Raw genomic sequence first — 23,564 nt, forward strand, 5'->3', positions numbered from 1 at the left:
TCTCTAGTATAGAAAACAAACCTCACCATCTGACATTTAAGGATTTCCACAATCTGGCTGCAGTCTACTTTCTGGAAACTATTTTCTGCTTTTTATGTTCTAGTCAAACTGAACTGTTCCACCTCCTACCTACAGGCATTCTCACAAGTCACATTCTATGCCTGGACCTGAAATACATTCCCTTTTTATTTAGGCTTTTCACAATCCATTATCAGGTGCCCCTTCCTTCACATTACCTAATCCCCTCACTCTCAATTCTCAGTCAATTCTCCCTCAACAAATTACTTACAACTTGTATCCCAAAATGAATGCAAACTGCTTGAAACAGGGACTATTTTTTGTCCTTATATTCTCAGCACAGCACATTAATAAACACCTGCTAAATAAAATTATTTCATTTGATCCTCATAACAACACTGTGAGGTACATACTTAATCTTGTGTTCACACAACTCAAGCATTTCTTCCCCATTTTCTTTCACAAGCCTACACAATTTCAAATTTACTTTTGACATCTAGATTCTCTCTTGTTCCTAAAATGGACAGGTCAATATTTACCGGTCTACAAAGCCTTTCTTCAAATTTGTTAAAAAACGTAAATACATTTTCTAACTATATTCCTCCCTCTACCCTTGGAAAATCTGTGCTTTACATGGATACTATCATATGAAATGGATGAATGTTATTTAGATTTCTTTCCTATAATGATGTTAGGCTCAAAAATGGGTGCATGAGGTCCTTGAAATTCTACTAAAATAAAATAAAGGATGACAACACCAAATTCTTTCACTACTTTGTATCTTATGTTTTACTAAAGTTCCAGATATTGAGTGGCCTTATTCAGTAATACTTGTAGTTCTCTCAGTATTTCCCTTCCTTTCTAGTCTGATATATATTCCTCATTCCTAACTTCAATCAAATAACTTTTCTCTCCGACTACCATGAGATTATTTGATTGTGAGTGAAACAATTAGTATACTGCTATGGGCCAAAGGCCTTAAATAGATCAGGCTGGCTCTAGAAGATATTCATATTGAAAAAACATCACAGCTCTCTGCACTTCTTTTCACTCCTCTATTCTTCAACACATGAAAAAAAAAGAAAAAGGCAGAGTCCAAAGCACAGGGACTATCATTCTATAAACTTTTAGTTTTTTTACTTCAATATGCCTATGTCATATGGAGATATGTGGTAAGAGAAGACCTCCCCAGAAAATAAATACACTAATTTTTCTATTTTCTGAAGTTCAGACAAATTTGATGATTAAGTACAAAAATTGTTGGACATTCTATAATTAAGAAACTCAATTTCTTTAAACTGAAAAAAGAGTATTATTTTAAAAAATCAAATCCAGAAAATAATAAGCAGATGAGCTCTTAGTTTATCTTTAAATGCTGTTCACTTTCAGAATAGGAAGCAAAAATCAAGAAAAGGAGATGTTAATTATGCTAAAATCTCATTAATGTATGCTTCATTAATTCAGAATTTGAACAGCATATGGGTTCAAGCTTTGAATATTTAGGCCACACTTCATGTCCACTTTGAACAAATAAACTTTCTGCCCCAGATATTCAAAACCACAAACAATTTTTAAAAAAGCAATGATACTACCACCCTTCATTTCATCCCATAAAGAATTATCTATTCCTTTGCCTTTTCTCTCAGAATCATACTTTGAATACCATGTTTATTAGAATTTTGATGGGGCTTCACAAAATTTTAAAAAGATTAAAAAGTACTCACTTGAAAGTATTCCTTACACAGAAACTTGGTCCTTCAGAGAAATCTGGTATTTGGAAGCTATCTTCCAACTATTTTTATATTTCCTAAATGCCCTTGAATTAAATATAATAGATGCCCAGATCTACACATTAAACCATGAATGATTAAAAGTTAAAAGGAACTACAAAGTTTCATTAATGTAATTCGTTTTTTAAAAAATGCTAAGCTGAAAAAGTGAACCAGTAGTTATTTAACATAATCACAAAGTATTTCTTCTTTTGCTTTTACAAAAGTCTTTAATGGTCACTAAGCTGTAAAAGGAAAGCTAATTTTTAAGGAATAAGAAATTATGAGAAAATAATTTGAAAAAAATATCAATTACTTATATTACCATGATTTGCTTCGTTTAATTCAAAATGAGGAAAAGTATTTAAATATTTCTAAGAACATCCTTAACATTTAACATGTTTTTATTTGTAATACCAGTTGAACTTAATAGCTGCCATTAGACCACGCTGGCTAAAGAGATCAGCACCCAAGTCAAACAAGGATGTTAACAATGGGAGGGAACCCAATCATAGCTGGATTATTTTCAAAAAATCCTAAACTATGGATTTCTAAAAAACAAACCAAAAAAGATTATTATTCTTTTTAACTTTTAGAAGCATTTTATAGAGAAGTCACACCTGAACTCTGAAGTAACAACTGAAAGCTCTATTATATAATAATAGGCTATTAATATTTTAGAGGGAAATTTACTAACATTTAAGTGCAAGTATTTTATTAAATTTAATCAAACACTAAATTACTTCAAAATTGAAGCTCTAAAGACCTAAATTTTGTATTTGTTAATGTACCTTCAAACTAGAATCTCAGAAGCCAATTTGTAAATGGATTTGTCATTCCTCATGGTCCCAATTTGTAAAAAAATATGCATGCCAAAAGACTTGTGCATGAAAACAAAGCAGGCTGGCTACAAGCCACGGAAACCCTCATTTAAGACATGTCCTCATCTTCCAAAATACCATCACAGTCTAACAGATTTCCCAGTGAAAAATCAAAGAAGCAACTCCTACTTTACAGGAGTTTACTCACCACTTCTTCCAACGCAGCACTTCGCCCAAAAGAACAAGTGAGATGTGTGAGGCAGTTAACAAAGGAGGAGAAGAGTTCATTTGGAATGGCAGTTAAAACATTTCGAGGGAACACAGTTATCAAATTGCTGATAATGCTGGAGATCCCCACTGCTTCAGAGTCTTCTATTTCAATTCTATAGATCAAAGACACATTTATCACTGAGCAGGAAATAAAAGTTCCCTCACACACACCATCTATTCATTTTCAAAGACTAATGCAATTATTTTATGCTAGCCATCATACTTTAAAATATCAAGAGGAAAAAAGCCACCTGTTACTTATTCCTGTTAACTGCAAAAATGAAAATGAAAAAAGACTTAAAATCACCATTATGTTTAAAGAGGCAAGTTAAGTCTACATACCCGTTGATGGTATTCAGTAACCCTTCAATGAAATGTGCCAGGTAATCCACTTGTGAACCTTCATCGGGAAAGATGGGTCCATGAAGAGAGGCTAACTGGGCTAGGCACTGGAGTGAATCTTGTGCCATATCTGAATCTTCTCTGATTTTACGATGTACCTGTAAAAGGAGTCACTGCCAATTCATAAAAATAAATTCTCTTTATCAAATTACATGTCTACCTCTCCAAACAAGAAAAAGCTCACAGCAGCTGTTTATTTTTAAATGAAGTATTTAATTCCTAAATCAAAGTACACTTAAATATTATTTAACTTCCAATGCACCAACTTCATAAGCCATAATTTTAAACATCCCCAAACTAACTATCCACTAGGTGCTACCTACATTTTGAAAATTTAACTGTCTACAGCATGTTACGTCTTAAAGAGAGAAACAGATGCCAGCCAGTCAGACATACTGCTCCTTCTAAAAACAGCAATAACGACAGTCATCTGTATTATGCTAACTATGCCTAGGCTACAGTCTTGCTAAAGTTAGTCATCAAGTTCAATAAAGAGTATATGGATGCTCCTTTAGTGGAAGTAAACAGTGAAGATATGAAAAACAAATGCATTACAATCCCTAGAAATTCATTTATCTGTTCACAATTTTACAACTATAATTTTCTCTTCCCTTTAAACTCACCTTTGCTCTACTACAATGCCATTTTAAAGGAACATTTAATAGAGTAAATCTATTTCAAGTCTGTCCAGGTTTTATTTCCGTCATACAACACTGTTCCAAAACAACTACCACAGTGCTATAAAGACCCAATATATACTAGATAAACTAGCATTTCTTAAACTTTCAGGTAATTTAAAAATTACCTGAAATATGTCACATAATGATGTTGTAAAACAAAGTATCTTTAGCTTAAATTGCTTGATGTCACCAAAAAAGCACCTAACTTTTTGAGTTAGAAACTGACCACAATTCACTTTTATTGACAATAAAAATGGTCACTTTTCAGTTTTGCAAAAAATGCTGATATTTTACTAGAGATTAGGTTACTCCTTCCCTTCTCTAAACTATTCTTAACTGTCTGTGTCATCATTTATCACTTGACTTCTGTATGTTCACTCTATTTAATTAGATTTCCCCAACTACACTCTAAATTCCTCAAGGCACATACTATATTTTATACTTACTTTTGTATCTTTTAGGATAACCTAGCACAGTGCTGGGCACATGTTAGTTGCCCAGCAAATACTTGATGACTGACTCCATCTTCATCTTTGAACTTCCTTCAGTTTATAGTTACTAAAAAATACTTCAAAAGCCCAAATATATTTGGAAGCTTCTAGTTTTTAATAATTATTTTCTCTACTCTTGCACACTAAAAAAATTTTTTGTTCAAGAAACATAAACATCTTTCAAATACATTCTATGGCATCTGGTGATACCTATATAGTAACCCCTCATTCATTATTATACAAAAATTAAGATACGTACGCAGTTTCCAATTAGTGAATAAGCTGTATTACAAATGTTTGTTCTGAAACTGATTATCTGGAATTCAACATGCATTTTTAGTTGCTAAACTGGCTAGACCTATAAGAGGGTAGATAAATGTCTATGGGCTAGCCTAGGAACCCAATCTCCTTTACAACATTGTTTCTATGGGAAAACGTATTCCAAGTTCTAACTTAGAACTTGGATACAATGAATACAGTCCTTGGTTTCTTGAATCCTCACTTCAGATTTCCACCGAATGAATATGTTCCTTAATTCTTCCATTCTTGCTTTCCAATACCACTTCTAGTCAAGGCTGGTTAAGAAAACAATTCAGGGTTCATGAAGGCTACATTTCACTGGTGACATTACAAGGCTACATTCCACTGTTAACAGCAATTGTAAATTTAAACATAAGTGATATTTTCATTGCTGAGTTACAAACATATTACATGATTACAAAGTTAGCCCAGTCTCCAAATAAATGTATAACAGACAGTTGTGCAGGGTTTTAAAGTTCATTAAGTATCATATGTACATACACAGAGATACATACACACATACATACATGTACGTATGCATCTATGTATGCATGTACATATATCACCAGAGCCTCACTAAAATCCTGTGAAGCAGTTACTATTATTTCTGTTTTATAGATAAGGAAATGGAGGTTTAGAGAACTCAAGGAACTTGTACCCAGTCACACAGTAATGAAGTGTCAGAGATGGGATTTAAGCTGAAGCCCTCCAACCTTCAAATTCAGGGCTCTTTTCAATAGCCCACTTTCATTATAAAGGACAAAGAGGGGAGAGTGAGGAAGGAGAAGAATTGCGTGATATCAGAAAAAATTTCTGAGCTGAACATGACATACAATTGAAGAATGCATGCACAATAGTGCATGACAATTTTTGTGTTCAAGTTGAAATATGGCATAAAACTATTTTCAGAAATATTCAACAGAGCTAAGGCTAACAGTGTGTGTTTGTGTCTTTAGGGAAATAATTTTTATGTCTAATAGAATACTAAATTAAGGCCATAATTCATCAGATAAACCATTTAAAATACATCTTAAAGTAGACTTAATAACTAGCTACAAACATTAAAGATTTGTCAATATAGCTATGCAAGAAAGAGTTAACCTCCAAACTCAAAAGTTATTTGCATGAGGCAGTTCACAGCTGACAGCAGCAGCTGTTTAGTTTGTCTAGACAGCTGTTCAGATTTGGTATAGCTGTTTTGAGTTCTGCCAGCAAGTTTTTCACCTTTTCAAAAACTGCTGGAGCAGTATCTACTTTCAATCAAGTGAAATAAATCTTTATAAAAATATAAACTTTAATACATTTTAAAACAATTTACTTCAGTTGAGGCAGACAACTGTATTCAAGATTTATTTACATTTAGCCCATTAATCTTGCCCATGTTTTTGGCATATTATTTTATGAATTGCAAACAAAAATACAAACTGATTTATGTTCAATCTCAAAATGACAAAATGGTCTATGTCTACACTTACATATACATAAGGAATTCATTTCAACAGCTGCTGAATATGAACTAGATAAAGCTACAATGCTCAGTTGTGGGTTTTTTTAACTCCCAATGGTTCCATCGCATCAAACAGGACCATTCAACAAAAAAGGAATATATAAAAAGTGGAAAACTACAAAGAAGGGAAAATCTTGGATTTTGTCCATTTTACCAATAATTATTCAATTTATACTTTTATGCTACAATTGCAAATTAGATGAAAAAATACAAATGTTTTCCATCTTCAAGTGTTATACTTGTATGAAGACAGCAAATATTGGAATGTAGTATTTACTTGATATTTGCAGAGTGCAATGCAAAGGCCTATTTAAAAGAGAAGTATTGAAAATAAATTACTCAATAATAGTAGTTTAAAACTTGAAACATTTATAAAACGTACAAAATATGCATTACTCTAAAAAGAATTAAGCTTCATGTAATAATTACATATCAATGGCATAAATTTATTAAGAAAATTTACATGTAATTTCCACTAACTGAAAGTCACTATGTGCAAAAGTTTTTTGGGAAAAATTGGTCAAACATATTAAAATATCTCCTACCTTACAAATTCAAGAAAAAATCCAAAAGCAATTTAATTTTTCAGTGTAACTTCTCTGAAGTCCTTATTATCAAAGATGAAAAATCAGACTTACTGTAAAGAAAAGATCCATAACTCTGCTGTCCAAGAGGGTCTCACGCCAGGACTCTGTTGGCTTTAGCATCACATTTTGTGAGGATTCAAACATAGCTATATAATGTCTACCCAGTTATCTGGTGTCAAGGTCAACAATAACATTCTTACTTTGTTTAAAAAAATATGTATATCCTGGATACAACAAGATCTATTCAGAAAGAATGTAATGGAAACAGTTTAAGCCTCTTCACATACACTGCATAATTCATGCATGAGGCCAAGGAATAAAAGGTATTAAGTACTGGAAAAAAGAATGCTATAGGCATGTAAGATAACAGTTTGATCGTAATTATGTGACATACCAAAGGGATAAATTCACTTTTGATAAATAGGATGCCTAATGTGCAAGGAACAAAAGGCAGAACACCAATTGCAATTAATAGGTGTCAAAATTTACACAAGGGAAATAATTTTCTACAAGTTTTTTCCTGGCTGTTTTTAACAGTCTTTGTGACAAGTTCCATAATACATAAAATGTGTATCTCTGTTAATCTAGCTGTAAGAACCATTTGATCAACTAAAATATGTAAATAATGCAGAGCAAATGCCAAGAAAGAATAAACCAAATATATGTGGCATCATTGGAAATCCATTTCGTCCATTTTAATTTGAAATTAATCAACAACAGTTAAAAAATATTCTATTAAAACATCCATCATTGCAGAGAAGTTTGAAAACATAATTAATGGTATTCAATATTATTCAATGACATTATTATGTGTAGTATTTATTTGCTACATAACAAAATAAATATCTGGTGATCATGAACTGACCACAGAATGTTCATGGGCATTTCTGAAGAGAACTTTCTTGATAACATTTTTATAATTAATTAAACTACTTTAAGAAAGAAGCACAACCTTAGGGACTGGCCTGTGTGCTTTCTAGCTATGCTGGGTTTAGTGCCCAACCTTGAATCACTTCTGTTCCTAGCCTACAATCTAATCCATTCTATGTAGCTGTGAAAGATGGAATGAAAAGTATGGGTAGATCACTCAAAAAGAAATGGAGATACTCATGCATGAGGCTTTGAGCTTAGTCTTGAAGGAATACAGCGAAACTAAGAGGTAGAGGTAAGGTGGCAAAGCATTTTAGGCTTCCCCAAGAGAGTCAATGAAAGGCACAGATATAGCGGGTAGAGAATATATTACCAATGAAGTGCACCTCAAATTGTATTATGGGTATCACCAAAACCCTAAAGCCCTGTCTGACAAACAAGAGAAGGGCCAGTAGGGAGAACAAAGGACAACCATCAAGAAGGCTGAGCGTTACAGTGGTACCTGCAGAAAGTCTCCAGCTCTTCTATTATGGATTTATGTGACAGCAGAGACAAGGAAGTCAGAGGGAAGATACGGAAGTGTTTAGAGGTGTTGGGAGCTGCCCTGCTGGAGGAAGTTTCCACATGGCTAAGATCACATATCAACTGAAGTAAGTGAATAATTTTTCACTTCCTGTCATAAATTTGTTTTAGTTTAAGGCTACTTTCTGTACCTCTCTTGCAGCATTAAAAATACAGTTTTATTATAAAAATAGAAGTTTAAGTGGATTAAATGTAAGATCGAAGTAAAACCAATCTTTTTACGTTTTTCAGTTTTTCTCCTCCTAAAATAAGAATAATTCCTAAAGCCAGTAAGAGTTTTGCAAATGAAAAAATACAGAATACATTGAAAGCAAATTACTTCTATCATGTTCATGCCATTTATTATTGCTATTTTCCTTTCATTCTAGTTAGAGCAGAATTACTGGATGGTCATTTATCAAGTATTCACTAAGTGCCAGACACAATTTGAAGCACTGGTTATACAATGAAAGGTAAACACAGTTCTTGCCCTCAAGGAGTATATATACATTTCAATGGAGGAGACACATGTAAAAAAATAACTAGAAAAATACAAGAATAAAGAGTAGGTAGAAGGTAATCTGAAAGTGAGATGGAAGGAGCCATTATTAGTGGAACTGGCAAAGCCCTACTGTAGAAGGTGGGCTTTGAGCTGGGTCTTGAAGGAATAAAGGGAAACTAAGAGGTAGAGGTAAGGGGGAAAAGCATTTTAAGTTTCCTGGAGAGAGTCGAAAAAAGGCACAGACACAGGAGATAGAATGTTGTGTTCAAAGAACACAAGTAGGCCAGTGTAATTGGATTGTGGCATGCATGGAATTGAATAAAGTGTAAGAAGACTGGAAAGGTAAGAAGAGGTCAAGTTAGAGTCTTAAATGCCACTAGGAATTTAGATTTGATCCTGGAGGTGATAAGTAGCCAATGGAACTCTCTGAGCATGAGGGTGACATAATCAGACCTACACTAAAAAAAAAAAAAATCACTTTCACAGCTGAACAGAGAATAAACTGGAATAGGAAAGGACTTGAGGCAGGGAGACCAACTAGCAGGCTACAACAGTCCAGGCATGAGGTCATGAGGGTCAGATCTCAGAAAGTGGTTATATGAATAAAGAGAAATGGATATGTTGATAGATAATGTTATAAACATAGAAACCACAAAATCTAGCAATTTACTGGATACATGGGGAGAGAATGAGTGAGAAGTCAAGTATGACATATTCAATAGCAAAAGGGAAATCTGGTAATGGGCGGTACTGGAGGTGAAAGTGGGGATAATCACTTCTGTTTATGGACATCTTGAATTTGTAAGTGTCTGTAGGAAATACAGTTCAAAATATACAAGAAATAGTTGGAGTATGTAACTACAGTTCAGAATAGAGAAGAAAGTTGGATATTTAAATATTGAAATTACCTTCACAGAAACGCTAACTGAATCCAGAACTGATAAAACAAGAGTGCAGATCAAAAGTACCAGTAGAGAGTCCTACAAAATGCCTATGGTTACCGAGACTGGTGAGCAGGATAAAGATAAAGAACCAGCAAAGGAGACGGAAAAGAAGCAGATGGACAGAAAGGAAAACTAGAAGAGTGTAGTGTCATGAAAATCTTGAGAGCAAAGAGTATCCAGGAGAAGATAACCTAGAGTATCAAAGACAAAGAGAGAGGTCAAGAAGGGTAAGGGGTGAGAAAAGGTCATCAGACTTGGCCATTGAGATCACTGACTACTTTGAAGAGGGTAGTTTGAGATGAATCAATTCAAAAGCAAAACTTCAGAGAGAAAGATGTTAGTATCTTGTGTAGATGATAGCTACTCTTTAATCTATGTGATCACTATGTATTTTTCTTATTTTCATGACTAAAAGTATTTATCCATGCGTGTATCAAGTTATCATACTGGGCACTGATATAATAAATATACATAAACACATAACATATAATAAATATGATAAATAATAATAACAAAGCAAAAGAAAAGCCACTATGTTCACTCAAAAGACTTCACTAAAAAGACCCAGTATCTTCCTTTTAGGTCACAGATTCTTAACTAAGGGTCTAAACCCACAGATAGATTTGACATGGTCAGTGAGCTTAGGGGGAAATTACATCTTTATTTTCATTAACCTAGGCAACAAGATGGCTAAAGTACTAGCCATGGCATTAGAAAGACCCAAATTCAAATCCTGTCTCTGATAATAGCTGGGTGACCTTAGGCAAGTGACTTAATCTCTGTGGTTCTCAGTTTCCTTCTTTGCAAAATGAGAATAACAGTACCTACCTCCCAGGGTTGTGAGGACCAAATGAGATGATATTTGTAAAGCATTTAGCACAGTGTCTGCTACACAAGTAGGCCTTTAATAAATGCTTGCTCCATTCCCACTAATCTCTAACTGAAATTAAGCATTTTATTCAATTATTTAAATTATTTTGAGAAGGGGTCAATAGGCTTCACCAAAATTGCCAAAGCTATCCATGACACAAGAAGGTTAAGAACTCTGGCAGCAAGTGTCCATAGTCAAACATATTTTAAAGAGTTATGGGGGAAGAGCCAAGATGGCAAAGTAGAAGTACAGATCTGCTTGAATGCTCCTCCCCACCCCCAAAGCCTTTAAAATGACTCTAAACAATTCTAGAGCAGCAGAAGCCACAACATGACAGAGTAAAACAGATTTCCAGCCCAAGACAACCTGGAAGGCTGACAGGAAGATTACTGCACTGGGTTTGGAGCAGAGAGCACCCCAATATGGGCCACGCTGATACAGATGGGACTGGAGCAAGCTTCAGGGTGCTGAATCATGGGAAGCTGCTGCGGTTTCCAGATTTCTCAACCCACAAACACTAAAGACAGCTTCAAAGGTCAATGAAAAAGCACTTTCACCTGGGCAAGAGGGGAAGTGTGGTCTGACCTCAGCTGCAGCACCAGGGCATCATCAGCCACTGCCACAGCAGTGCCTGCTTCCAGAACTCTTAGCCTACAGGTGGGAGAAATGAGCAGGTGATCTGGGTCTGAGTCCTGAGTAATAGTCCTGGGGTGAGGAGTGCTGGTGTGGTGGAGCTGGTGGTAGCTGTGGAAAGGGAATCCTACTCACAGTTCCCGGGCAGAAAAGAGTGCTTTTTGTTACTCACAGATCAGAGCACAGGCCAAGAGAGGAGTAAACTCCTCTCCCTTGATTACACCACCATGGAGGAACTGAGAACTTAAAGGTCCCTAGAAATATCTTGGAGAACAGCTACACAAAATCTCTGAAGTCTGGGAAAGTATACCCTGCACTTGACAAAGAGCTTAAAAATCAAGCAAGTTGCCAGAAAATGCCCAAAAGGGGGGAAAAAAATAAGATGAGGAAAATCACAGCATACAACTAGAGGAGGACCAAAGCATACAACTGGAAGAAGTTAGCAAGGTCAAGGCTCCTACATCCAAAGCCACCCCCCTTCCCCCAAAATATGCAATGGTCTCAGGCCATGGAAGAACTCAAAAAGGATTTTGAAAATCAAGTAAGAGAGGTGGAGGAAAATTAGGAAGAGAAATAAGAGTGATGCAAGAAAATTATGAAAAGCAAGTCAACAGCTTGCTAAAGGAAACCCAAAAAATGCTGAATAACACCTTTAGACTAACCCAAATGGCAAAAGAGGTCCAAAAAGTCAATGAGGAGAAAAATGGATTAAAAAGCAGAATGGGCCAAATGAAAAGGAGGTCCAAAAGCTCACTGAAGAAAATAGTTCTTTATAAATTAGAATGGAGCAGATGGAAGCTAATGACATTATGTGACATCAAGAAATTACAAAACAAAACCAAAAGAATGAAAAAATGGAAGACAACGTGAAATATCTCACTGAAAAAACAACTGACCATGAAAATAGATCCAGGAAGATAAATTAAAAATTATTGGACTACCTGAACATCATGATCAAAAAAAAAAAGTCTAGACATCATCTTCCAAGAAATTATCAAGCAAAACTGCCTTCATATTCTAAAATCAGGGAGTAAAATAGAAATGGAAAGAATTCACCAATCACCTCCTGAAAGAAACCCCAAAAGGAAAACTCCTAGGAATATTGTAGCCAAATTTCAGAGTTCCCAGGTCAAGGAGAAAATATTACAAGCAGCTAGAAAGAAACAATTCAAGTACTATGGATATACAATCAGGATAATACAGAATTTAGTAGATTCTACACTAAGGGATTAAAGGGCTTGGAATATGATATTCCACAGGTCAAAGGAGGTAGGATTAAAACCCAAGAATCACCTACCAAGCAAAAGTGAGTGTAATACTTCAGGGAAAAAAAATGGAATTTCAGTGAAATAGAGGACTTCCAAGCATTTTTATGAAAAGACCAGAGCTGAATGGAAAATTTGATTTTCAAATACAAGAATCAAGAGAAACATGAAAAGGTAAAACAGGATAGATTAGTCATAAGGAACTCATTAAAGTTGAACTGTTTACATTCCTACATGGAAAGATGCTATTTGTAACTCATGAGATCTTTTTCAGTATTCAGTTAGAGGGAATATACATATATATATGTATACATATATAAAAAAATTTAATAATATTTAATTAATTTAATAATATTTAATAAATATTATTTACTGTTGAGTGGAATATACTAGGAGTAAGAGAAAGAGAAGGTAGAATGTAGCAAATCATCTCACATAAAAGATGCAAGAAAGCTTTTACAATGGAGGGGAAGAGGGGGGAGATGAAAAGGAATTTATTGTGAGCCTTAGTCTCGAGGCATTTGGCTTAAGAAAGGAATAACACACACTCAACTGGGTATGGAAATTTATTTTACCCTGCAGGAAGGCAGGGGGTAAGGGGATAGGAGAGGGAAAATAACAGAAGGGACAGCAAATTAGGGAAAGGGATAATCAGAAGCAAACACTATTGTGGGAGGACAGGTCAAGGGAGAAAATGGAATAAATGGAGGGCAGGACAAGAGAGAGGGAAATGTGGTTAGTCTTTTGCAACCTAACTGTTATGGAAGTGTTTTACATGGCTACGTATGTTATGACTTATATTGAATGCTTGCTTTCTCAATGAGAGTGGGTGGAAAGGGAGGAAGGGAAATAAGAAACTCAAAGCCTTAAAAATGATTGTTAAAAATTATTTTTGCATGCAACTGGGAAATATGAGGTATAGGCAATGGGGTACAGAAATCTATTTTGCCCTATAGGAAAATAGAGGAGAGGGGGACAGAAAAAAGGTGGGGTGACAGAAGGGAGGACAGATTAGGGTAAGGGATGCATGCTATCCTGGGGTGGAGAGTGGGAGAGATAGGGAGAAAATTTGGAATTCAAATTCTTGTGAAAGTGAATGTGAAAAACTGAAAAATAAATTACATATATTTTTTTTTAAAAAGAGTTATCACAGGACTTTCAGTTAGAAGGGACCTTTAACTTTACTCCTAACATTTTACATTCGACAACACATCAGACATTAGACAACACAAGATGTTAGACAAAATGACTGTTTACTTTTACTAAATCATCCAAAATAAAAATATTTCATCACTACATTCTGGTTGGCAGAGATCAGAAAGAAAAATTTCAAGATTAATACCACAATATATAATAATTAAAGAATATTCTTGATCTCATTTAGTTTTTCCTAAGGAAAAAGATAATATTTTGTATCAGAATGACCGTTCTTTTGTACTGCAAACTACTTAATTATACTAACAACATAAGTATGCAGCCACAAGTGTAGCCTTTAAAAATTCCCTAACCTCTTTTTTTCTCTTATTCTGCTTAAGTGTAATCTGAACCACGCCCACAATGAAGTTTTTTTTCTTATTTTTATATTATAGCAAACCCTATTATCCTTATTCCCATTTCTTTTTGATTGTTTTCAAAACAACTTCCTGAAGTAACAGGGGTGAAATTAAAATGACTTTTCTGTCACTATTTAGACAATCCCTAGCAAAGGCCCAGATGCCTAAATTCTTAAGTAGCAAAAGAAAAGTCACCTTCTAATTGTCATATAATCCCAGGACAGATGAACCAGCCTAGCCCAGCAACACAAAATAATGACAAAGGAGAGGCAATTTCCTTCTATAATACCTGAAAGCTTTTACATTCTTTAGCTCCGCTAGTTTGGGGAAAGAATTATGATATAAATATATGTTGCACCACCCTGTTTTGGAAACTACTAGTCTAGAAAATGAATAGCAGAATCTGGAAACATGGGACTCAGTCCTAGCTCTGTCACTAGGTACCTTGAATAAATCCTGGAAATTCTTTGTGAGTCAGTTTCCCTAACTATAAAATGGGCATCTCAACCCCCCAAAAATAATACATTATACAGCAAGGATAAATAATGATTGGATAATTGTGAATGGCTTCAACTATGTTTTAAAAAGTAATACATAAAAATAAGGAATTAATATTAACAATAGTAATAGTTATTGAGACAGCACAGTATAACTGCTAGAGTGTTGAGCTTGGAGTCAAGAAAACCTGCGTAAAAGACAATTCTATAGGACTCAAGATGGAAAATACTATCCACATCCAGAGAAAGAACTGGTGGACTCTGAATGCAGATCAAAGCATACTATTTCCAATTTCTTTTTATTTATTTCTTTTCTGATTATAGCATTCATTTCCACAAAATTTTGAGTTCCAATTTTTCTCCCCATCTCTCACCTCCCCCCAGCCCATAATACCTTGCATTATGATTACCCTTTCCCTCAATGTGCTCTCCCTTTTATCACACCCCACCCTTCCCTTATCCCCATCTTCTCTCTTATCTTGTACGGCAAGACAGATTTCTGTACTCCATTATCTGTACTTCTGATTTCCCAGTTATATGCAATAACAATTCTCAACATTGGTTTCTAATACTTTGAATTTCAACTTCTCTCCTTCCCTCCCTCCCCACCGAGAAGGCAAGCAATTCAATACAGGCAATATATGTGTTGTTTTGCAAAAGACTTCCATAATAGTCACATTGTGTAAGACTAACTATATTTCCCTCCATCCTACCCTGTCCCCCCTGTATTCTATTCTCTCATTTGACCTTGTCTCTTTCTAAGTGTTTACTTCTAGTTACTCCCTTCTCCCATTTGCCCTCCCTTCTATCATCCCCCTCACCCCATTTGTCCCCTACTTTCCTGTAGTGTAAGATAGATTTTCATACCAAATTTACTGAGCATGTTATTTCCTCCTTAAGCCATATGTGAAGAGAGTAAGCTTCACTTTTCCCCTCTCACCTCCTCCCTTTTCTCCTCCATTGAAAAAGATTTTTCTTATCTCTTTTATGAGTGATAATTTGCCCCATTCCATTTCTTCCCTTCTCCCAATATATTCCTCTCACCCCTTAATTTTACTTTTTTAAAGATATCATCCCTTCTGATTCAACTCAACTTGTGGTGTGTTTTTGTGTGTGCGTGTATAATCCCTCCACTTAACCAAACACTGAGAAAAGTTTCAAGAGTTACAAATATTATCTTTCCATGTAGGAATGTAAACAGTTCAGCTTTAGAAAGTCTCTTATGATTTCTCTTTCCTGTTTACCTTTCCATGCTTCTCTTGATTCTTGTGTTTGAAAGTCACATTTTCTATTCAGTTCTGTCTTTTCATCATGAATGCTTGAAAGTCCTCTATATCACTGAAGGACCATTTTTTCCCTTGAAGTATTATACTCAGTTTTGCTGGGTAAGTGATTCTTGGTTTTAATCCCAGTTCTGTCCTATTCCAAGCCCTTCGATTCCTTAATGTAGAAGCTGCCAGATTCTGAGTTATCCTGATTGTGTTTCCACAATACTCGAATTGTTTCTTTCTAGCTGCTTGCAACATTTTCTCCTTGACCTGGGAACTCTGAAATTTGGCTACAATATTCCTAGGAGTTTCTCTTTTCAGGTCTCTTTCAGGAGGTGATTGGTGGATTCTTTCAATGTTAGTTTATTTTGCCCTCTGGTTCTAGAATATCAGGGCAGTTTTCCTTGAAAATTTCATGAAAGATAATGTCTAAGCTCTTTTTTTTGATCATGACTTTCAGGTAGTCCCATAATTTTTAAATTGTCTCTCCTGGATCTATTTTTTCCAAGTCAACTGCTTTTCCAATGAGATATTTCACATTATCTTCTATTTTTTCATTCTTTTGGTTTTGTTTTGTAATTTCTTGGTATCTCATAAAGTCATTAGCTTCCCTCAGCTCCACTCTCATTTTTAAACAACTATTTTCTTCAGTGAGCTTTTGAACCTCCTTTTACATTTGGCTGATTCTGCTTTTTAAAGCATTCTTCTCCTCACTGACTTTTTGGACCTCTTTTGCCAACTGAGTTAGCCTATTTTTTAAAGCTGTTATTTTCTTCAGCATTTTTTTGGTTCTCCTTTAGCAAATTGCTGACTTGATTTTCAAGCTCTTCCATGGCCTGAACCCACAGCATACTCATTTTGGAGGTACTGGAGGCAGAAGCCTTGACTTCCTCTGACAGTATGCATTGTTCTTCCTCATCTGAAAGGATGGAAGGAAATACCTGTTCACCAAGAAAGTAACCTTCTATGGTCTTATTTTTTTTCCCCTTTTTTTGGGCATTTTTCCAGCCAGTTACTTGACTTCTGAATCCTTTCTCAAGAGCAGGGTCCTAGTGCTCCTCCTTACCCCAGGACCTTGCTCAGAGCTGAGGTTCAGATAAGTTACTCAATTCCCCCAGGGGTTTTAGGCCAAGCGCTTCACAGATGGACACTTGCAGCTGCTGCCACCGCCACCACCACCACCACCACCACCGCTACTGCTGCTGCCTGGGGCCAGTGCTAGGGAGGACCCTGCTCCCCTAGTGCCCAGCTGGGAAAGTCCTCTCACTGATATTTGAAGTTTTCTTTGGTGCTTGTGGGTTGAGGAATCTGACACCCTCCCTGCCGGGAATTCTGCCCCACAGGCCTGTTCTGGTCCTGTTCCTCCTGGTGCTTCCAGTGTCACAGGTCAGGGCTGGGCTCCACTCAGCGTCCTGTGGGATAGATCTTTCCTGTCGGTCTTCCAGGTTACCTTTGGCTTGAAATCTTTCACTGTGTCCGTTCTGTGCTTCTGCTGCTCTAGAATTTGTTGAGAGTCATTTTTTACAGGTATTTTATGGGTTATGGGGGAAGAGCTAGAGTGTGTGTACCTTTCTGCTCAGCTATCTTGGCTCCGCCCCCTATTTTCAATTTCTTTACTTTTTCCATTTTTTTTTCCTTTGGTCTGTTTCTTCTTTCACAATATTGCTAATATGGAAATGTTTTACATGATTACATATGTATAACCTATATTAAATTGCTTACCATTTTAAGGAGAAAGAAAGAGAAAAATTGGAACTCAAAATTTTTTAGCCACGAATATTAAAAATTGTCTTTACATGTAATTGAAAAAATAAAATACTATTAAAAATAGAAAGAAAACCTGGGTTAAAATTCCATCTTGATAATCCTAGCTGCATAGCCTTGGGCAAGACACTTACCCTCTGTGTCTCTGGCACTGCTCTAAGACTTACTTGATAACTCATAGATAAGACTGCAATCTGCATTGGTGTAATGAATTCCTACACCAACAGTTACTTACACTGGTAATATTATAGAACCTTTTGTGTAGTATTATAATAACTAATGTTATTAATATGGTTAATAACAGCAACAACCACTTTAACCATGAACTAGAGAAACCCCCTTCTAAAACGCAAGGACAGTCCCTTACTAATGAACTAGCTCAGAACACTTTTGTTAACCTACAAAAACTACCAATAAGCCTGATATCAAGAATGAATATTCTGGTAGCAATTATAAAGGAAATTAGAAAGAGTAAAAGTAATGAAAAATAATTCATTTTATATTAATTACCATCTAGTCACCATGCAATATTAGGACACTTTCTACAGCAAAATTTTCTCTAATTATCAATGTTTTGTGCCAGAAAAAGGATTTTATGGCAACAATAAGAATTTTTAAAAGAAATTGGCATACTGATATAATGACTGTCCATCTAAATTTAAATAAAAATTTTCAAAAATAATCAATACACACCTCTACAGTCAAATACAGAATCACTTCTACCATTACCTCCATCTATCAGTAAAAGAAACTAAGATTTTCTTCTTTTGGTGACATAGCTGTAAATTCACTGCAACTTAATACCATGTGATCCCAGTCATCATAAATCCTTAAAGGAAGGGGAAATGGCAGGTGCAGTAAGGCCTCAACTGCATGTTTTCCAAACCTTGCCATGGACCTTACTGACCTTACTGATCAAAAGTCTCTGATCTAGGTGAAAGTCTTTGTTTCTCATTAACATCTGATCCTTTCAGGAGGTTAAGTTTAAAAAAATGGCCAAAACCAAACCTGATCCCCGGAAATAGAATGCCAATACAAGGCACAGTAATAGAACTAGAAAAAGTAACATTACATAAGCAACATACCAGGAACGTCTGCCAAACATTCTTTGTGCAAAATAGGAATTCTATGGTATTGTCATTTACAATTAGTACTGCCAAAATCCTCAAGCATTTATGAACACACAGATGAACTAATATCTAAACAGTATTAACAGCACAAGCAAGTAAGTGCTCAAGTAATCAAGAAAGGAAAGTCATATTGTGTCTGTATTTGCAAAGCCTTCATATGATAGCCCTAATATAATAGGTGCCATTTGCATATAAAAATTCAGTCACATTAGAGGCCCCATATGATCTGTGAATAGCTACATTAAAAAACACACATATCTTTTAATTTTGAATTATTTAAAAGCAACCTTTAATTTAGTGCTACATCTACTACTTTAAAATAAGATACATAACCTAAATGCACATTACATGACAGCAACACTTAATAAATGGATTTTCCTCATTACATAAAATAAATTTAAAATGGCAGTCTATGCCCTCTGGTGCTTACGTGGCACTTTGGATATAGTTTAAACTTCAAAGTCAGAAGACCTGGGTTCAAACATTGCCTCAGACGCTAACATTTTAGCTACGTGGCATCAGGCAGTCACTTAACCTCTCAGCCTCAATTTCCTTATCTGAAAATGACAATAATAGCACTCATCTCATAGGGAAGCTCTCAGAATAAAAGGAGGTAAGATATGCAAACTACTTTATAAACTTTAGAAGAACTATATATGTGTTACTTACTATTATCAGAGTATGGAGAATGACACTTCACAGTGATTTAACAATTTAATTGGCAAAGAAAGCACTTTGCTCACAACCATGCTGCGCTAGTTCATGTGTTATTGTCATTCTTCATTTTACAGGTAACAAAAATGAGGTTCAAACTCTTTTAGTGATTTTCCTCTGCTCCTACCAAGAAGTGACAAGGGTGGAACTTCAACCCAGGTCTTCTGAGAAATGCAGGGATTATTCTACCACAGCACATTGGCAATGCCTCTACAAGCTTTGCCTGAAAGGTTCTCCCAACTCTCATCCTGCCCCTTGGTGTTCTCTCACAAATTTTCCTAGATCACTTCATCTCAATCTCTCCCTTCCCTATATTTCAGTATTTCTTTCATCATGCCTGCATCACAGCCAGCTCCACTCTGTAGACTGCACACTCCTTGACAGCAATGAACATCATTTTTATCTTTCCCAGAATTTAGAGGTGTCTTTTATTAACATTTAATAAGCTTACTGAATTAAACTGGAAAAGGTCACAAGGAAAAAACACAATTCTGAAAGGATCAAGATGAAATTTTCCCCTCCAAACCTCACTCCCCCAAAATGTTAAAAGAACTTGACACATTAAAGTCTGATAAACGTTTCTTTCACAAACAACTTGATATGCCCATAAGGACATAGTTACTGGTGCTAAAATGATTAAAAATTGAAATTCTCTCTTAAGGGAGAATTAAAATTTAAAGTTTCACTGAATCCAACTGTAGAAATATCAAATATAATTAAATGAAATAAGATGAAGTTTTAATTTGCTTAAGATGATCTCTTCTTATTCAAAAAGAATTCTGAAGGAAAATAGTTTAGTGATTTTGTCAGTCCACATCCACACCCTTTCCAACATGTTACTGCTTCTCTTGACTCCTAGGCCATTGGTCTCCTCTGGTTCTACTTTTAACTAAAACTACTGATTTTCTTTTGTGCGATCACAATCTAATTACTGCTCCCAAGCTCACTTCTATCCTGGATTCTCTTTCCACTTTATACTTTTCTTTTTGATTGTTGTTCAGTAATTTCAGTTGTACCTGACTCTTCATTTTAGTTGTGTTCTACTCTTTTTGACACCATTTGGGGTTTTCTTGGCAAAGATACTAGAGTGGTTTGCCATTTCCTTCTCTAGCTCTGGAGTTAAGTGACTTGCCCAGGGTAACACAGCTGGTAAGTGTCTGAGGCTGGATTTGAATTCAGGAAGATGAGTCTTCTTGACTCCAAGTCTAGCACTCTATCCACTGGGCTACCTAGCTGCCCTCACTTTATATTAACAATCCCCTAATAATCTTAGCTAATTTGGTGGGTACAACACTGTCTATATGCAGGAAATATGCAAACTTTTATGTATTATCCTAGTCTCCTTTCAAACTCTACTTTCCATTACTAAATGGCAGTTGAAGATCTCTAAATGTATGTCCCACTGTTACTGTAAACTAAACATTCTGTCCCTAAATCTACCACTACCACTCCCTACTTCCCTATTTCTATTCAGGGTATTACCATTCCTCTCAATTACTTAGGTTTATATAACCTCAAGAATCATATCTGACTCTCCCATATTTATTCATTGCCAAGCCTTAACCATATCATCTCTCACATCCAACCATCCTGAAACTACTGATATAATTTGGGTTCCTAAGGTACAGTCGTTTCCCACTGCCACTATAATAAATTAAGTCAACTCAACTCAATTAACATTTACTAAATACTTAACATGAAAAAGGCAATGTGTTGGCACTGGAGGTCCAACAACAGAAACAAATCAATTGATAAATGGTTAAAGGGTATGAACAAGTAATTTTCTGATGAAGAAATCAAAACATGAAAAAATGCTCTAAATGATTAGTGATTAGAAAAATGCAAATTAAAACAACTTTGAGAGATCATCTCACATCTATCACATTGGCTAAAATGATAGAAGGGAAAAATAACAACTGATGGAGAGGATATGGGAAAATTAGGACATAAATATACTATTCACAAATAACTGTGAACTTATCCAACCATTTTGTAGAGTAATCTTGAACTATGTTCAAAGAGTTATAAAATTGTGTATACCCTTTGACTCAAGAATACCACTATTAAGTCTGTTTCCCAAGGGGATCAGGGAAAAAGAAAAAGAATTTATAAGTTCTAGAATATTTACAGCAGATCTCTTTGTGGTAGCAAAGAACTGGAAATTGAGGAGATGCCCATCAATTAGGAAATGGCTTAAACAAGTTGTTATATGATTGTAATGGAATACTATTACGCTGTAAGAAATAATGAGCTGGCTAATTTAGAAAAACATGGAAAGACTTGCATGAAATAATGAAAAGTAAACTGAGCAGAACCAAAAGAATATTTTATATATCAGCAATATTGTTCAAAGAATAACTGTGAATAACTAAGTTATTCTAAGTACTATAAGTACTCAAATCAATTGCAAAGGACCTATGAAGGAAGATGCCATTCACATCCAAAGAAAGAACTGATTAACAGCAGTTCACATACAATGGTTTTACATATTTATAAATCTGTGTCAAATGATGGCTTTCTCTAGTACAGGGTAGAGAAGGGGGTAAGGAGACATTCAGAACTTAAAATGTAACAAAAATAAATACATTTTAAAGTTTTTTAAGAGAGCTAATAACTGGGAGTAAAGGGTAAGGGAGATTAGGAAAAGATGGGACTTGGGCTGAACACTGAAGGAAAACAAAGGATTTTGAAAGGCAAGGATAAGGAAAGGTATTTCAAGCATGTGGAATGGCAAAGAAATATGTATGGAAATGAGATAGGGTATTCAGTTCAGCAATAACTATTATTCTAATTTGGCAGGAACCTAAAATTCAAGAAGCAAAGTATTATGACATATGTCCAGAAAGCTCCACTGGAGCCAGTGGAGGGACTTCAATGCCTGTAGAAATTTTCTTTAGCAGAGTGACAAGATTACAGATATGGAACCAGAAAGGATGTCACAGGCAATCATGTGGTCCAACCCTTCATTTTACAGAGGAGAAAACTGAGTCTCAGAAAAGGGAAGTAATTTATTGTGGTCACATAGGTAGCCAATGACAGAGCTAGGTTCAAACTCAAGTCCCTTGAAGCCAGATTCAACTCTTTTTCCATATGGCCAAGACCTATGCATTACAAACACATCTGGCAGCAGTGTGGAAGGGAAACTGAGTGGAAAAACCTATTAGAAAGCTGTTACAGTAGTCCAGGAAGGAGATTATAAGCTCTCGTTCAATCAGAGTGGTGATCCACAGAGTGGAGAAAAGAAGATAATGCAAAAGTGTTTATGGATGTAGACAACACTTGGCAACTAATTTGGCATGGGAAGTGAAGGACAAAGAATCAAAAATGACTCAGGATATGAATCTGGGAGCCTAAGAGAATGGTGATGGGGCTGCCTTTAACCTCAAGAGATTAGGTTACTATCTTTACTATGAAAGAAGAGCAAGTTTAGGGAAGAAGAAAATGTCATTTTGGACATACAGAGCTTGAGATGTCTGTGAGACATTCCACAGGAGGTACTGAGAGATCAGAAGAGAGATGATGGCTGATGAGAGATATCTGAGAGTCATTTACATAAAAGATACTTGAATTAATGGGAATAACTGAGATAAGCAAGGTAAAGCATGTGCAAAAGGAAAGAGAAGCAGCCCAAGGAGAAAGACTTATGTATATTGAGTGGAGAAAACTGGTGACCCAAGAAAGGAGAAAGAAGGTACAGTTAAAGAGGAAGAAAGAAAAATCTTAATTTGACACTTATGGCCCTCCCCAATCATGCTTTGTCCTTCTAGGTGAAATTCTATTTTGTATTAAGTTGTCATCACAAGTAGGAACTGAGTGGAAATCATGGGAATATTGGAGAGAAAATAGTCACACTCCATCTTAGATTTGTGATAGTGAGAAAATCCAGGCATAGCTTGACATGTGTCCTAAATTTTGGGATAACAGATTGTCAAGGGTTTCAAAAAATGAATAGGTAGGATCCTATGAACTAAAATTCTACAGTGGAAGTTATCCCAAGTGGGATAATTAGTTCAAATGGAATTCTGAAAACACAAAGACTTAAACATCCTGGTTTCCTTTCTTTGGATACCCTCCAGCTTATCAACATTTTTCCTAAAATATGATACCATGAACTGAACATAATAGCCCATATATAGTGGAAGCAGGA

General features: G+C 35.5%; 1 protein-coding gene across 6 annotated transcripts in view; it reads right to left on the reverse strand.

The window, feature by feature from the left end:
• The window catches only part of XPO4 (exportin 4), a 130,518-nt gene that overhangs the window by 43,343 nt on the left and 63,611 nt on the right, over nucleotides 1-23,564 (reverse strand). For all 6 annotated transcript variants that reach the window (XM_072611693.1, XM_072611692.1, XM_072611694.1 and 3 more), the window contains 3 exons: nucleotides 6,897-7,009; nucleotides 3,221-3,378; nucleotides 2,817-2,991 (listed from right to left, as the gene is read on the reverse strand). In XM_072611693.1, the coding sequence (XP_072467794.1) occupies nucleotides 2,817-2,991; nucleotides 3,221-3,378; nucleotides 6,897-7,009 (446 nt within the window). The remainder of the gene's footprint in view (nucleotides 1-2,816; nucleotides 2,992-3,220; nucleotides 3,379-6,896; nucleotides 7,010-23,564) is intronic.

This window comes from Notamacropus eugenii, chromosome 5, assembly GCF_028372415.1.
Source record: "Notamacropus eugenii isolate mMacEug1 chromosome 5, mMacEug1.pri_v2, whole genome shotgun sequence".
NCBI lineage: Eukaryota > Metazoa > Chordata > Mammalia > Diprotodontia > Macropodidae > Notamacropus > Notamacropus eugenii.